This window comes from Neofelis nebulosa, chromosome X (genome assembly GCF_028018385.1).
Source record: "Neofelis nebulosa isolate mNeoNeb1 chromosome X, mNeoNeb1.pri, whole genome shotgun sequence".
NCBI lineage: Eukaryota > Metazoa > Chordata > Mammalia > Carnivora > Felidae > Neofelis > Neofelis nebulosa.
This window is the reverse complement of record NC_080800.1, coordinates 20,784,002-20,798,178: the sequence shown is the minus strand read 5'-3', so window position 1 is coordinate 20,798,178 and position 14,177 is coordinate 20,784,002. Positions and strand designations below refer to the sequence as shown.

Here is a 14,177-nt window from a genome sequence, read left to right as displayed (position 1 = left end):
GTGTGTGTATACACTTCTTTATCCATTCATCAGTTGATGGACATTTGGGCTCTTGCCATAGTTTGGCTATTGATAATGCTGCCATACACATCGGAGTGCACGTACTCCTTCGAACCTGTATTTTTGTATCTTTTGGATAAATACCTAGTAGTGCCGTTGCTGGATCATAGGGTAGTTCTATTTTTAGTTTTTTGAGGAAGCTCCACACTGTTCTCCAGAGTGACTGTACCAGTTTGCATTCCCATCAACAGTGCAAGAGGGTTTCCCTTTCTCCCATCCTTTGGACTATTGGTTCTCGAAGTATGGTCCTTGGACCTGCAGCATTAATATCACCTGGGAACTTGTTAGAAATGCAATTGCTGGCCTGACACCAGACGTACGGAATCAGGTCTTGAGGGGCCAATAATTTGCATTTTTAGGAGTTCCCAGATGATGCTGATGTTGGTACTGCTGGTCCTGGACCACACTTGGACGAAAAACACTGCTATAGATTAAAATGAAAGATCTAGAAGCCCAGGGACTTGTCTTATGAGGACTCCTACCTAGGTGCTTTTTCTACTACTACACCTGCTACATCCCAGCTCCCACCCCCATCCCCCACAAATCTTTCCAATCCTTGCAACTCTGCTTATGAGTTTGAGGCCTTCGGCAATTACTCTCAATTGCAATTTAAATGGGACTAATAATAGGATCGACTTTGGGTTCTAACGAAGATTAAACAAAATCTGGGTAAAGCACTGTGCCTGTGCTTTAGAAATGGTAGCAACTGCCATGATTTTTATTAATGTTACTATAAGTGTGATATTTCACCAGAACGAGTACCTTTGTAAGTTCTTTGAGTGTGTGTCTTTGGAACGCCCCTCTTACAATGGGGGATATTCATGGATGATTTAGACATTAAGGCACATCATCACTAACACCCCACCTGGAATGTTTGTGTGACTGGCATGAGCATTTGGCTGAGAGCAGGGTGCTTAGGAAATGGGACCCAGGACTGGTAAAATAGGAACAGGGGAATAAGAGACCAGTGTATGGAACAAGACTTCATTGAGGAAACTCAGAATAGCCGGGGAGAGGGGAGAAGTGGTTGAGGGAGGAAGCAACTGGGAGGCGGGTTGTCAGACAATCTACCTCCTTCAAAATTCCTCTCAGGGCAGCCCCAGGGGCAGGATCTGGAGCTACACCAGGGCTGGGGGTGGGGGTGGGGGGTGCTGCCAGTGCTCTTGTTGCCGTCAAGGGGATGAACACTCAGGTGCCCACAATAAATGTCCTGAGGGGCTCTCTGAGGCCAGCTGGCAATCGTGGGCACAGGGAGTTTGGGCCCAAATGTTGGCTTTGTCTTCAGGGTGACTCCTATTTAGCAAAATTCTGACTATAGCACATCAAACACTCATGCCAGGGACATGGTCCTTTTTTTAACGGAGGTCTGCTACGTCCTTCCCTGAGGAGTCCCGGACCCCTCAGGAAGCGGTTTTATCCTATCTGGCTAGTGCAGCGCGGGTCCCTCGCTCCGCACGGACAGAGACCTTTGCAACTGAATCAAGCGGAAGAAACAAAAGCAGCAAGTTCGGGCCCCGTGGGCACGGCCGGCCAGCCAATGGGGCCCCGTTGCTCCCCGGCGGAGTGGTACTATGATGACAGTAGCCAACCAGCGCGCTCCATGCAAATGAGGTACTGTATCCCGCACCCGCCGCACCAGTGCCGTCTGGTTGTTATAGTGATAAACTGAGGCCTTGCCTTTTGGCTTCTCGGGGAAGGAAACGGGAGGGTGTGTGTGTGGGGGGGTAACCTCTTCACTTCCCCCAGGGAAGACAGAAAGAAGGGGCGAAGAAGGGGGATGGGTGAAGAAGAGAAAAATACGTGACAAAGAAAACATTCTCTGCCTGGAAGGAGACTCACAGAGGGTGTAGAGCTGGAGGGAGCATTCACTGGCCATGCCAGTACTTACCACTGATGCTGAGTCAGAAACAGGTATCCCAAAATCCCTTTCCAATGAGCCTCCCTCAGAAACCATGGAGGAAATAGAGCACACATGCCCACAGCCTCGACTGGTAAGTAAAGACAAAGGATGCAAATGTTATGCTTGGCTATGGCACAAAAGAGTTCCTTCTGCGCCTGCAGCCAGCGAGGAAAACGATGCTTGGAGGATTTTCATGTAAATGAGAATGGAGCTACCGCCTAATCCTTCTCAGCTGTTTATACTTAGCTTCTATACCGGGCGCTGCTCTCAGCTTACAAAGCATTATTGTATTGGCTGGGTAGGAAACGGGCTGTTTGGGCTATGCTGTTTTTCTGCCTTGGGAGGAGGGGATGGCCTTTTTCCTTTTAGGTGTCTTCTCGTCTGAAGATAAAAATCCCACAGTGCGTTTTAAAATGGTATTCGCTTCGCAAAGCTTGGGACGAGTCCGTTGTTAAGTTATAAATTCCAGCCGAGGAATGATTCGGTCCCCAACTCATTTTGGTGCCTAATGCCAATTTTGGAAAAATGAAAACGATACGGAAGCAAAACTTCCCCATTCGTTTGAACATTTCAAAATAAATAAGTAAAAGGGTCCCTCCGTGATGCATTTAGAAGCAAGGTGCATTTTAAATGAATCCTAAGCATTTCCAGAGTGTGCTGGGAGGGCTTGTCTTCAGATAGTAGAAACCTGGGGAAGCTGCATTTACTACTTAGAAACGGGTTGCATGCCTTTAATAATGAAAGTGTGGAAACGGGGGCGCTCGGAGCTTCCTTCCATCTCAGTGACTGGTATCCCAAATTTCATGAATTGTTTCTGCCCTTGTGCATGATTATTTTAGCAGGTGTGGAAGATGGTTGTCAACCACCTGAGCTTAGTATATCCTCAAGGAATCAAAAACACCAAATGGGTGGTGGGTTTTCAGTGTCCTGAGGTCCTGTGAAAGTTGGAAAGACCTCTCTTCCAACTCTCAAGTTCAAGTGACAGACTAGTTAGAACAATCCTTTTTGTAGTCGTTTCCCCCAAGTTAAAAGGTGTAATATTTTGATTGGCCAAGGAGTTTGACCCTGGGAAGAGGTTTTTAAGAAAGTATTTTGTGATGTAGCATTTTCTGTGAACTCCGTAAATGAAGGCTCACAGATTCCCAGGCCAGCCCATCATGGAACTGCTTTTTCTTCATAAGGGTTACAAGGGTTCAAACGCAGGCTTAGAACAACTTCCAAAAGCATGAAAACACAAGAAATTAGAGTGCTGTGGGCTTTTGTTCACTGTGTTTCTGTTTTATAAAATATATTTTTCTTAGGGCAGTTTAACATTAATGTGTCCCGCATTTGAGCCACTTACTGAGTGGCATACGTGATGTAGGGCCTATGTTCTCGTGGGATATAAACCATTCCAATAAGTTTCTTACCGCAGGATTCCTCTGAACCACTAAAGAACTCCTGATTTGGCGTTGAAAAAACAACACAAATGACCACTTAAAGCCTGTAACGAAGATGGTGCAGGGGAGAGAGAGGCAGCATCAAATTCCAGTTTGTATCATTTGACTCTCCTGCTCACTTCTTTTCCTTCCCTTTTTGCCTTTGAACTCTTCTGCCCCTTGGTTGATTCTGAGCGGGTGGGCAGAGGAAGTCAAGGGAAGGAAGAAAGTTGAAGTACTTTGCACTGTCACTTGTGACGTCTCATCCCGGAGGTGGCTCTAAAGAATCCTGCAAAGCTGGCGAGGTTGCACCTGCACCTCCGTGCTGTTTTAGAAATAAGGAAATGGATGCTCAGAGAGGGTGAGTGACTTTCCCAGAGTCACACTGCTTCGAAGGAGTTGAGCTGGGATTTGAAGATCCCAAGAGGAAGATCTTTCCTGTACAACACCCCCTGGAGTGAGGTACATTCCCTTCCCATCTTTTTGCCAGTTCTAGCCTAAAGTAAGTGCGGGTGTGTATACAGAAGCTGAACTGGTAAAGTAATGGCTTCGGTCTACCTTTGATTAAAACACACACACACACACACACACACACACACACACACACAAAACTTTACAGGGGGCGCCTGGGTGGCTCAGTCGGTTGAGCGTCTGACTCTCGGGTTCAGCTCAGATCATGATCTCACTTGTCGTGGGTTCTGGCCCCACGTTGGGCTCTAGGCTGACAGTGCAGAGCCTGCTTGGGTCTCTCTCTCCCTCTCTCTCTGTCCCTCCCCCACTTGTGCTGTCTCTGTGTCTCTCAAAATAAGTGAATGACCTTAAAAAGAATTAAAAAAGCTTTCCAAGTTGTCTATCATTGTCATGGGCTACTGAAAATTTGGTCGGTTTAAATCAGGGCTGCAGCCAATTTATAATCCACTACTCAGGTTTTAGAAACCCCTTTTCTCAGCAAACTTTGATCACTGTAGGGGTCTATTCTAAGTTTGGATTTACACTTGAGGGCTGGACTTTCCCTGGCTAGTGATTTTACTTGAATAGCTAGGCTCATGTTAACCACTTAATAACAAAGATTGTTGAAGAGAGAGTGGCGAGGGAAAATGTCAAATATCATTTCTTTTTATGGTTTTTAGTAGTTTCTGTTGATCCTTAGCTTTGCTAATATCCTCACATTTCAAATTGTACAAATTCTTTGTTATGCCCAGCACCCACCCATAATGATCAAAATCGCACACGGGTCACTGGCGCCACAACCGTCGGCAAGGTATGACTGCTGAATTCCAAAGTTACTTACAGTTCATGAAAAACTTAAGAGATTCCCCTCCAGAGGACAGGATCCTTCTCCCACTTATTATCAAACGTGAATTCATACAGTTTAGAGGAAACAGGACTCAGTAACAAAACATCATCTTAAAGTAGCAGGCGCCGGGGTGTCTCAGTCAATTGAGTGTCCGAATCTTGATTTCAGCTCAGGTCATGATCTCGCGGTGATCGTGAGATTGAGCCCCAACGTGCTCAGCGCTGAGTGAGGAGCCTGCTTGGGATTCTCTCCCTTTCTCCCTCTCCCTCCTCCTCCCTCCCTCTCCCTCTGTCTCTCTTGCCTGATCACACATTCTGTCTCTCTCTCTCTAAAACAACAAAAAATTTTTAAAGTAGCGATTAGCAAAGTAGTTCTCTTTTTATTAGCTGAGGCACACATTGGCTCCCCAAACTCACTCTGACTTTACCTAGGGATATGGAAAAGGAAATTTCTGGGTAAATAAAGGGCCATAAAGCTTTACTGCAAGACCTGGAGTGTGAACTTAGGTTGCTGAATGCCATTGTCTGTAAGTAAAAATTTTATTTAAATCTCAGCAGTTGTGTCAAATGCCCTTTTGTAATGAAATGTGCTCTTTTTTTTTTTAATTTTTAATGTTTATTTATTAATTTTTTTTTTTAATTTTTTTTTCAACGTTTTTTATTTATTTTTGGGACAGAGAGAGACATAGCATGAACGGGGGAGGGGCAGAGAGAGAGGGAGACACAGAATCGGAAACAGGCTCCAGGCTCCGAGCCATCAGCCCAGAGCCTGACGCGGGGCTCGAACTCACGGACCGCGAGATCGTGACCTGGCTGAAGTTGGACGCTTAACCGACTGCGCCACCCAGGCGCCCCAATGTTTATTTATTTTTGAGACAGAGAGAGACAGAGCATGAACGGGGGAGGGTCAGAGAGAGGGAGACACAGAATCCGAAACAGGCTCCAGGCTCTGAGCTGTCAGCACAGAGCCCGACGCGGGGCTCGAACCCACGGACCGCGAGATCATGACCTGAGCCGAAGTCGGCCGCTTAACCGACTGCGCCACCCAGGCGCCCCTGTGCTCTCTTTTTAGTGTGGCACTTGGAAAGCTGTGCGCAGTATTTCTGTGTCTATGTGCGTTTGCCTATATATTTTCCGCCTAGCTTCTCTTGTGATCCTGCTGAACTCAGCCCGCGTTGCTTGAGTACCTACTACATGTTGAGCTCTGAGCCCTCAAGCAGTTTGTGATCTGGGGATTCTAGAAGAGACTGGCACATAAACAGATAGTTTACCTACAGGATGATAAGGGCACTGTGTGCTAAGAGGTGTGTTATCAGGTGCATTGGGGGCAGAAAGGAGTGTGGTGACCTCTCCACGAGTCAGTTTCCTGGGGAACGTGGAGTAGAAGCCAGTCTTGTCATCGCTGTATCTCTGGCCTCTAATACAGAGCCTGGCATAGCCCTTTAAGGAAATGAGGCGTGAAGCTGGCGCACATAAATAAACGGGCCTTAGAACAATCTCTATCTTATATCCTTGTAACTAGCAAATTGATAAGGATATTGAGGGTGCAGTGCGGTCATGTTCAAGGGGAAATTTTTCTGAAAGGAATATTTATAGTTTTTCCACCTGCCTTCTTTTTCGTTGAAGAAATATATAAGAAAGGAGAGGAGTAAATAGAATTAAGTAACACTGATTAAATTAGAAAAGAAATAACGACATTACCTAGGTTTTCTGATCAAGCTTCTATCTTGGGATGTAATCGTATTACCCCTACTACTTTACCATGGTGCTCAGGTTTGGGATGTGTCTGACAACTCTTCTTTCCATCGTTACAGCGTTTATCCTTGATCCTTCGCTTCTTGTCCCTTCTTTGCTATTTTCTTGCTTCAACATGATGCAAGGTGACTCATAAGCTTGGCTGCCAAGGAGAGAAACTGAGTGGTCAGGGGTGGTGTGGATGTACTAGTCCTCCTCCAAGACCCAATTCCTGAGGGGTGAGTACCCCTTGTGGGCAAGGACAGTGCCTTCATGTCTCCCCAGCTCTCAGACTGTGCCTAGACAAATCCTCCAGGTCCAGCAAGTACCCCATGAACCCTTTCGAATAAGGCCCAGCCCTCCCCCCGCCCCCCGCCCAAAGCTGTCTGCTTAAGGATTTGGTTGACGACCTTGGTCAAGTTCTTCTAGGAGTGCCTTGTACTGTCAGAAGGAAGTTGTAATTCTAGCCTGCAATAGTCACTTCCATGAAGATGGGTGTACCACGAACCAACTGAAAAGGCCTTGGAAATAAAAAAAAAGGGGGGGGGGCTGGTTCGATACGCCACATTAGCAGGAGTTCATTTCGGGCTTGACTTCAAAGCGGAGCAGTGCCAAGAGACTGCTGTCTTGAAGAAGGTGCATTATGTCAATTGGGAGGTAGGATGCTCACCCGCTAATGATCAAAAAGATGACTGGATTTCCAGAGACATTGGTGGCTTCCTTTAGTAGTATCACCATCTATTTAACCCCTCAGAGCAGCATGTATTTTAAAAGGGAGATATTTACTGTTCTGTGTTGGTGAAAGTAAATCTGAGTTTCCTTGGGCATTTACTGTGGTCAGCTGGAATCATGCCCAAGGTTATTATCAGACATTTTCCTGTTGGTTTCAGTCCGAATGCAGCTTCCATTTCTTGCAGATCGATACTAGCCAGGTGTATTGTTGAACATGGAACCAGTGAGTTTCCTCCATTCTCTTAAGTTGGTTCTTGTGCCAGCCCCCCATTTGCCTAATGCTAAAGTCCTTATGGAAGAAATAAATCTCAGTTGGTAAGAAGATGGGTAGGTTCTTTGTTTCATTTTGGTGTTTGAGCGTGTAGAAATGAGAAGGTTGTGTGTGTCTTCACCCAGGCAGTGAGGAGGATTTAAAGCTGATTCAGTGATGCAGGGCTTTAGAAGGTAACAGAGAAAACTCAGTCCCCTGTCAGCCGGATCCAGTTAGCCAGCCCGAGAGCAAGTTCTCTGTGCAGTAATGCACCAGGTGCTGTGGGGAGGAGTAAGAGAAGTAATTCACAGCCCCTACCCTTGAATATCATGTCCACTTAACAGGAGACCGTAGTTTGGGATGTGGAAGCATGCCAGGATGCTGGAATCCCTTGTGAGAGAGCTTTTTTTTCTTTTTGGTACATTTGACGTTAATATATTGGACTTTATGTACCTTATAAGCTGCATTTTATCCACTGAGCAGAAGTGCTTCCCAACAAGGGAGACTCCATTGACCAGATCCCCAAGTTAAGACCGGTCCCTGCCTCTGAAGAAAACATGCAACTTGCTGATCCCAAAACATTTTTGGACACGGAGAGGACGAGTCTACTTTTGAGGGGATCTTAAGTCCCCAGTGTAAGCAGCAGACTCCAGCCTCTAGACCAGCGCTGTCCAGTAGAAATACAATTTAAAATGTTCTAGTAGCCAGGGTTTAAAAAGTTGAAAAAGGTGAAGTTAATCTTAATATGTTCTGTTTAGCCTGATATATCCAAGATATGATCATTTCAACATTAATCAATATAAAAATAATGAGTGGGGTATTTTATATTCTTTTCTTGATAGTAAGTCTGAGATCCAGTGTGTATATTATATTGGAACACATCAAAATTCAGACTAGCCACTTTCAAGTGCTCGGTAGCCATATGTGGCTGTAGAGGGAGCTTAGACACCTGCACAGACCTGTAGAGAGAGAGAGAGCTCTGCAAAGCCGCAATGATAAATACATGTCATGTTGCATAGCACGCACGCGCACACACACACACACACACACACACACACACGTGTATATTTACTCAAAGCTAAGAAACTACTTCATACTTTGCACTTGTAATATTTTCTTTGCTACCCTATCCTCTTTTGGTTTGGAGACTATTGTAGTGATGTAGATGAGAATTATTAAGTTTGAAGTTACGGATGGGGCAGTGGAGAAGGAGAGAATTGCATGAATATGGGAGACACTAAGGAGGTAAGCATCCCAGGATTTGACAACTGAGTCTGAGGGTTGGTCAGTATCAAGGAAGATTCAGTTTTCTGGCTTCCTCGAGTGGGTACCATCACTGAGGTGAGAGTATTAGGGGACAGTAGGTTGTGAGAGTTGCGTTGGGGATAGCATGCAGACTTCCATTTGGAGGTGTCTACTTAATGTTTGGTTTTGGAACTCGGGAGAGAGTTCTGAGCTGGAGATGTAGATGTGGGAGAGGTCAGTGTGGAAGAGATGGAAGTGAAATTGATCGGAATGAAATGGAGTCAGACAGTTTCTGGACCAAGAACATGGTAATTGAAATGGAAATGGTTAGCTAGCAAGAGCGCCTCAGGATAATCCTACTACAAGTAATTCGAGAAGATAACTGACCCTGGGCCATACTATCAGGTTCTTAGAAGGGGAGAAATAGAAGAGCTGTAATTAAAGCTATTAGAAGGCTCCTTATAGCTGCCTGTTATCTATGTGAAATCTGGTTAAATTAATCTACTCTATCCCAGAATCTTTCCAGAATCGAGCCCTGAGGGACACCATGTATTATTTTTTTAAGCTTATTTATTTATTTTGAGAGGGAGGCCAGAGAAAGGAGAGAGAGAATCCCAAACAGGCCCTGCATTTTCAGCTTGGAGCCCAATGCGGGGCTCGAACCCATGAACCTTGAGATCACGACCTGAGCTGAAAGCGAGTCAGACCCTTAACCAACTGAGCCAGCCAGGCACCCCCTGAGAGACACCATTCAAAGAGCCAGTAGAGGTGGATCATGAAAAGAAGACAGAGAGGTACTTCTCAAATATCTGGGAGATCAGGGGGCCGATGGCAGGGTACGTTCTGTGGTGGGAATGTCCAGTAGAACCAAATGCAGCAGACAGATCAAATGGGATAATGAAGCAAAGGCTCCTTTGGATTTAGAAAGAAAAGGTCACTGGTGATGTTTCAGTGATGTAATGGGAGCAGAGGCCAGATGGCAGTGAGTTGAGGAGCTTTTAGAAGGTGGGGAAGTAGAAGGTTGCCTGAGAAGATAAGCAGATAGAATGTGTAGGATCCAAAGGTGGATGAATCAGGATTTAGGGTTGAGAGAGGCTAGCTTTTTTCTCTTCTTCCTTTTTCATCTCATTCTTCCCAACATCTGTCCAGTGTGCCAAGGCTTTTGGTTGGCTCATTCTTTGATGATGGTAGTAACTCACACTTACATGCAAATGGCAAAGAGCCAGTGAGAGAAGGTGAAAGTGATAGGGGGAAAATTGAGGGGGGAATGAGTCTTAGGCTGTGGAGACACTGGGCTCTAGTGAACAAGTGGAAGAATTGGTTTCAACTAGAAGAGACATTTCTTTCACTGGAGGGATGTTTTGGGTAAGAAGTTTTAAAGGGGAAGGGCATTGAATGTTGAAAGCCTCTCCTTATCTGATAGGCTCGGATTTCTCTCTAAGGTGGAGGTGAAGTTAGTGGCTTGGTTCTAGCAGGTGCAGAAGTGTAAATATGGGATAGCCTGAGAAGTTGGGTCCAACCCCAGAGTATTCCTCTCCAGAGGCCTCCAGGCTAGGGTGGGAATAGGGAAGGGTGGGAAGGCTGAGCGGTTCCTGATGAGACAGGGTTCCAAGGAGAGAAAATGGATCTGTCCCATTATGGCCTCTGGGGCTCCACACCAACCCCCAGGATCAAGAAAGATGTAGATTTGGAGCTTCCAGGGGAAGTGGGCTGGCCCACTGCAGAAGGGCGGGGCCTGGCAAGACAAGAATGCCACAGCCTAGTCTCTGCTCATTGGAGCCCACAGTTTCCTTCCAACGTCAGTTTTACCAGTGAATTACTCTGTGGGCTTAAGCAAATCACTTCTCGTCTCTGGACCCCAGTTCTGTCACTCATGACGGATTGGATAGATGATCTTTGCCAGCCCCAAGATTGTGATTCCAGCTTCCCTCACCACGGAGCATGCGCCACCCCAGTGTGTTCTGTTTGATCTCTTGCTTCTCTCAAAAAGCAGGGCTACCCTACTCCTCCCCTCCTTTTGGTTTTATCCATTTGGGGTAAAAACAGGTTGAATGATCTTATGGCAGGACACATTGGCTAAATACGAATAACAAATGCTGGCAAAAGACTCTGGAACTTTACATTAGTAAAAGAAACAAACCTGTTGTCTTCCAACTTTATTCTTCAGATGCTTCTTCAGAAAGGTTGAGTGTATTCTAAATCATATGTTGAACATTCTAGTCATTGTCCAAAGGAACCTAGCTTGACTCTCTTCTTAATGTGAATGATGACCCCCTAATTGATCTATCTCCTAACACTAAAGTTCGAAATACTGGGTTTTCTTTGAGGCAAGGCAGTATGGCATTGAGCTGTAGGGGCCTTGTCTAGCTGAAGCCAGCCACATCAGCTCACTGCTCCGGGTTAAAGTCCAACAGTGCATCAGGCCATAGTCTTGGAACTCTTGAGTCTTTTGCTCATACCCACACAAAGAAAGCTTCTTGGTGCCTCTTGATGGGAAAAAAAATGTAGAAAAAGGTTTATTCCGTCTGATAACTGGGGGTGGGATGAAAAGGAGAAAACAAGGAAGGTAGGAACAGACCCAAGTCGTTGCAAGCTAGGCCTATTTTCTTCCAATAATCTCCCAGGTAACAGCCTCTACCTTGCTAGGATCTGATTACCCGTTGCTGGCCTCAGACCATAGCATTATTGTTTTAACATTCCTACCTTCCTCTTTATCCCAGCAGGAGACAGGTTGTATGGGAGGCTGGGGAAGCTGACCTTGCTTGGGAATAAAGAGACAGTTTAACACTCAACAATCTTGAAGGCACACTTGAAAACACAGTGATTAGAAAGTAAAGCAGCAAGCCCTGTTAGTGTGCACCTGTGTAATAATGGGCAGGGCCACACGAGGCCAGCCCATGGAGCTGGATTCATTTTCATATAATCTCCTCACTTCCACCAAAGCGTGTGACTTGATGTTTTTGTTTTCCACTTCGTAATTCATGCACGTTGAACCTGACATAAGTGTAAAAGGGAGCTGACGGCGATTTAAGCTGGCATTTAAGAAGAATAGCAACAATAATAATAGGTTAATAGAAGCCCCGTGAATGATGTGTACAGCCTGTTGCCAACCAAATGATGCTGGAAGCCTATTCCTGGTACCTGCCGGCTTCTGGGCTTCATGTCTAGTGCCTGATTTTGACAGTAGGCACAGTCACATGACACTAAATCCTGTTGTACCTCCAAATTGTTCAGTTACACGGGAATTGTTCTATACTGGGCTTAAGACTAGTGGTCTCATTCATTGCCCTCTGTGGGCAAATGGGGGACTGGTGCACCCTGTGTTAGGCACTGTGCTGGTGCCCTATGTGTGTGACCTCGTTTAACCAGGCTGCAGGCCTGTAAGATAAGGATCACTATTCCCTGTGTTAGAAATAAGGAGACCAAGAATTAAGTAATTCCCCAAAGATCAAGCACACTGATAAAGCTCGGATTTAAAGTTAGGTTTGTCTGACTTGTAAAGCCCCATGTTGCCACTACACACAGTCCCCCAGCATCAGTGAGCAGAGAATCACCTGCTCAGGCTTCCAGGGGAGTTGGAAGCAAGGTGTTTGTGCATGCACTTTGAAAAATGCTGTATTTAGCTCTCCCGTGTCACATTGTCCGCCTTTGGGACCAGGAATGGAAACAATTTCGAGGTCTAGGCTCTTGGTAGTAAATTTAGAAACTCAAAGTAAAGATTTTTGACCCGGCGTACCTACTCCTAGGAAACTTGTGCATATGGCCACAAAAGATGAGTAATAGGATGTTCTTAGCAGCATTATTCATAATAACTCCAACTGGAAACTACCCAGATCCCCGGCAGAAGGAGAATGGATAAATAAATTGTTGTATTTTCACACAATGAAATGCTACATGGCAATGGAGCATGAAGAGTCTACAACTACCTGCAAAAATATGGATAAATCTCACAAACATAATATCGAATGAAAAGAAGCCAGTAACAAAAGAATATGCATTACAGGATTCCGTTTCTATTAAATATTTTAAAAATAGGCAAGCCAATCTGTGAGGTTAGAAGTCAGGATAGCAGAAGGAGCACAGGACAGATGCTGGCAGTGGTAGTTTACTTGATGTGGGTGCTGCTGCGTATGTTCATTCTGTGCATGTCCAGAGTTCCACACTTAGGATCTCTGCACGCTGCCGTACGTGTATTGTTCTTTAATACAAAGTTGAAAGGTGCTGTGACCACAGTAATGGAGAGAGGGTACACTCAGCAACAGATTGAGCATTTCACATAACTCTGGTGATCTCACAGATCCCGTTCTAAGGAATGAATGGTATCCAATCCTACCTGCAGTTACAGCTCTGGGCCACTAACAGAGCTTTGCTGTGCTCCTGGGTCAGCCCCCAGCCTCGAAGAGAGCATAGGTAAGCTGCTGAACTAAACTCGCCTTGCTTCTAGTACCTTGTCTAGCCTTAGTCAGGTTATCTGTGAATTAAAAGCCATGGTGCCCAATCTATGTGTGCTTTATAACAATGGCCTGGCCACACAGTCCGTTTCTAGACTCAGAAGGAGGTGGACGGGATTGGTTAGGTAGCAAGAGGGACTCTGGATAATCCTTTTATAGGGCAAATTCTAGGAAACGACTGACCCCCAACCATCCTATCATGTTTTTTAAGGGAAGAAAAATAGAAGAGCTGTAACTAAGCCAGAGAAATCCTCCCTGTATCTGCCTATCTCTATATGAGATCTGATTAAATTAATCTACATATCCCACAGTCTTCCAGGATAGAATCCTGAGAAACAGTTTTTAAAGGTCCAAGAGAGGAAAGGTATTGAAAGGAAGACAGAGAGGCATTTCTCAAATAGGTGGGAGTTTGGGTTCTAAGAGCAATGTGGTTGGTTCATTGATAGTTAGATGTGGGGTTTTTTTTGTTTGTTTCCATAAAATACTGTTTTTATTAAAGAAGTCATCCACTCTGCACAATCAATCTTCTTTGGAACATCTTTGGAAAATCTTATTTGGAAGATCTTCCCTTCAGTGGCTCACGAAAAAAGGGGGGGGGGTTATTATTGAAATGGAATCTAGCAAATACCTCAGGCTGCAACATTTTAGAAATATCTGTACTTCCGTCCAACTTTACAGCAAACCTCCCACACTGCATAATTTGTTCTAATGCTTGTTTCTTCCAGTCTTCAGCAATGTTTTCTATATGTCTTCTAAATATATTTGCTGACAAAGGAATGCGTTTTAGTTTGACATCAATTTTTTCCCCATGTACTAGAGCAGCCAGCTGTACTGTGGCATGAAGAGCAGGTGCTTCTGCAGTGGTATGAGACTTTTGGTTTTTCTTTATTGAATTACGGAAATTTGCAAAAGGCTTCTGCCATTTATCATTACATGCAACAGTATTTTGTGAAGGCCTGGATTGAGTATCACGTCTTGAAACATCACTGAAAAAATCCTAGAGATTTTTCTTCATGTTCTGGATGCTTTGCTTTTAAGTATCATGGTAATTACAGTAGCTTCGTATGATCGTAACCTAATAACTCAAGGTA

At 45.0% G+C, this 14,177-nt stretch overlaps 1 protein-coding gene across 18 annotated transcripts in view; it reads left to right on the top strand.

Annotated features, from left to right (window-relative positions):
* Positions 1 to 14,177, top strand: part of PCYT1B (phosphate cytidylyltransferase 1B, choline) — a 148,987-nt gene that overhangs the window by 46,393 nt on the left and 88,417 nt on the right. For 2 of the 18 annotated variants that reach the window (XM_058713665.1, XM_058713655.1), the window contains exon 1: positions 1,702 to 2,051. The exons of 11 other annotated variants lie outside the window; for them this stretch is intronic. In XM_058713665.1, the coding sequence (XP_058569648.1) occupies positions 2,033 to 2,051 (19 nt within the window). In that variant the 5' untranslated portion in view covers positions 1,702 to 2,032. Of the gene's footprint in view, positions 1 to 1,432; positions 1,672 to 1,700; positions 2,052 to 3,719; positions 3,841 to 14,177 lie in introns of those variants that run through there. 5 more of the 18 variants (XM_058713667.1, XM_058713650.1, XM_058713658.1 and 2 more) reach the window with 5 other exon arrangements.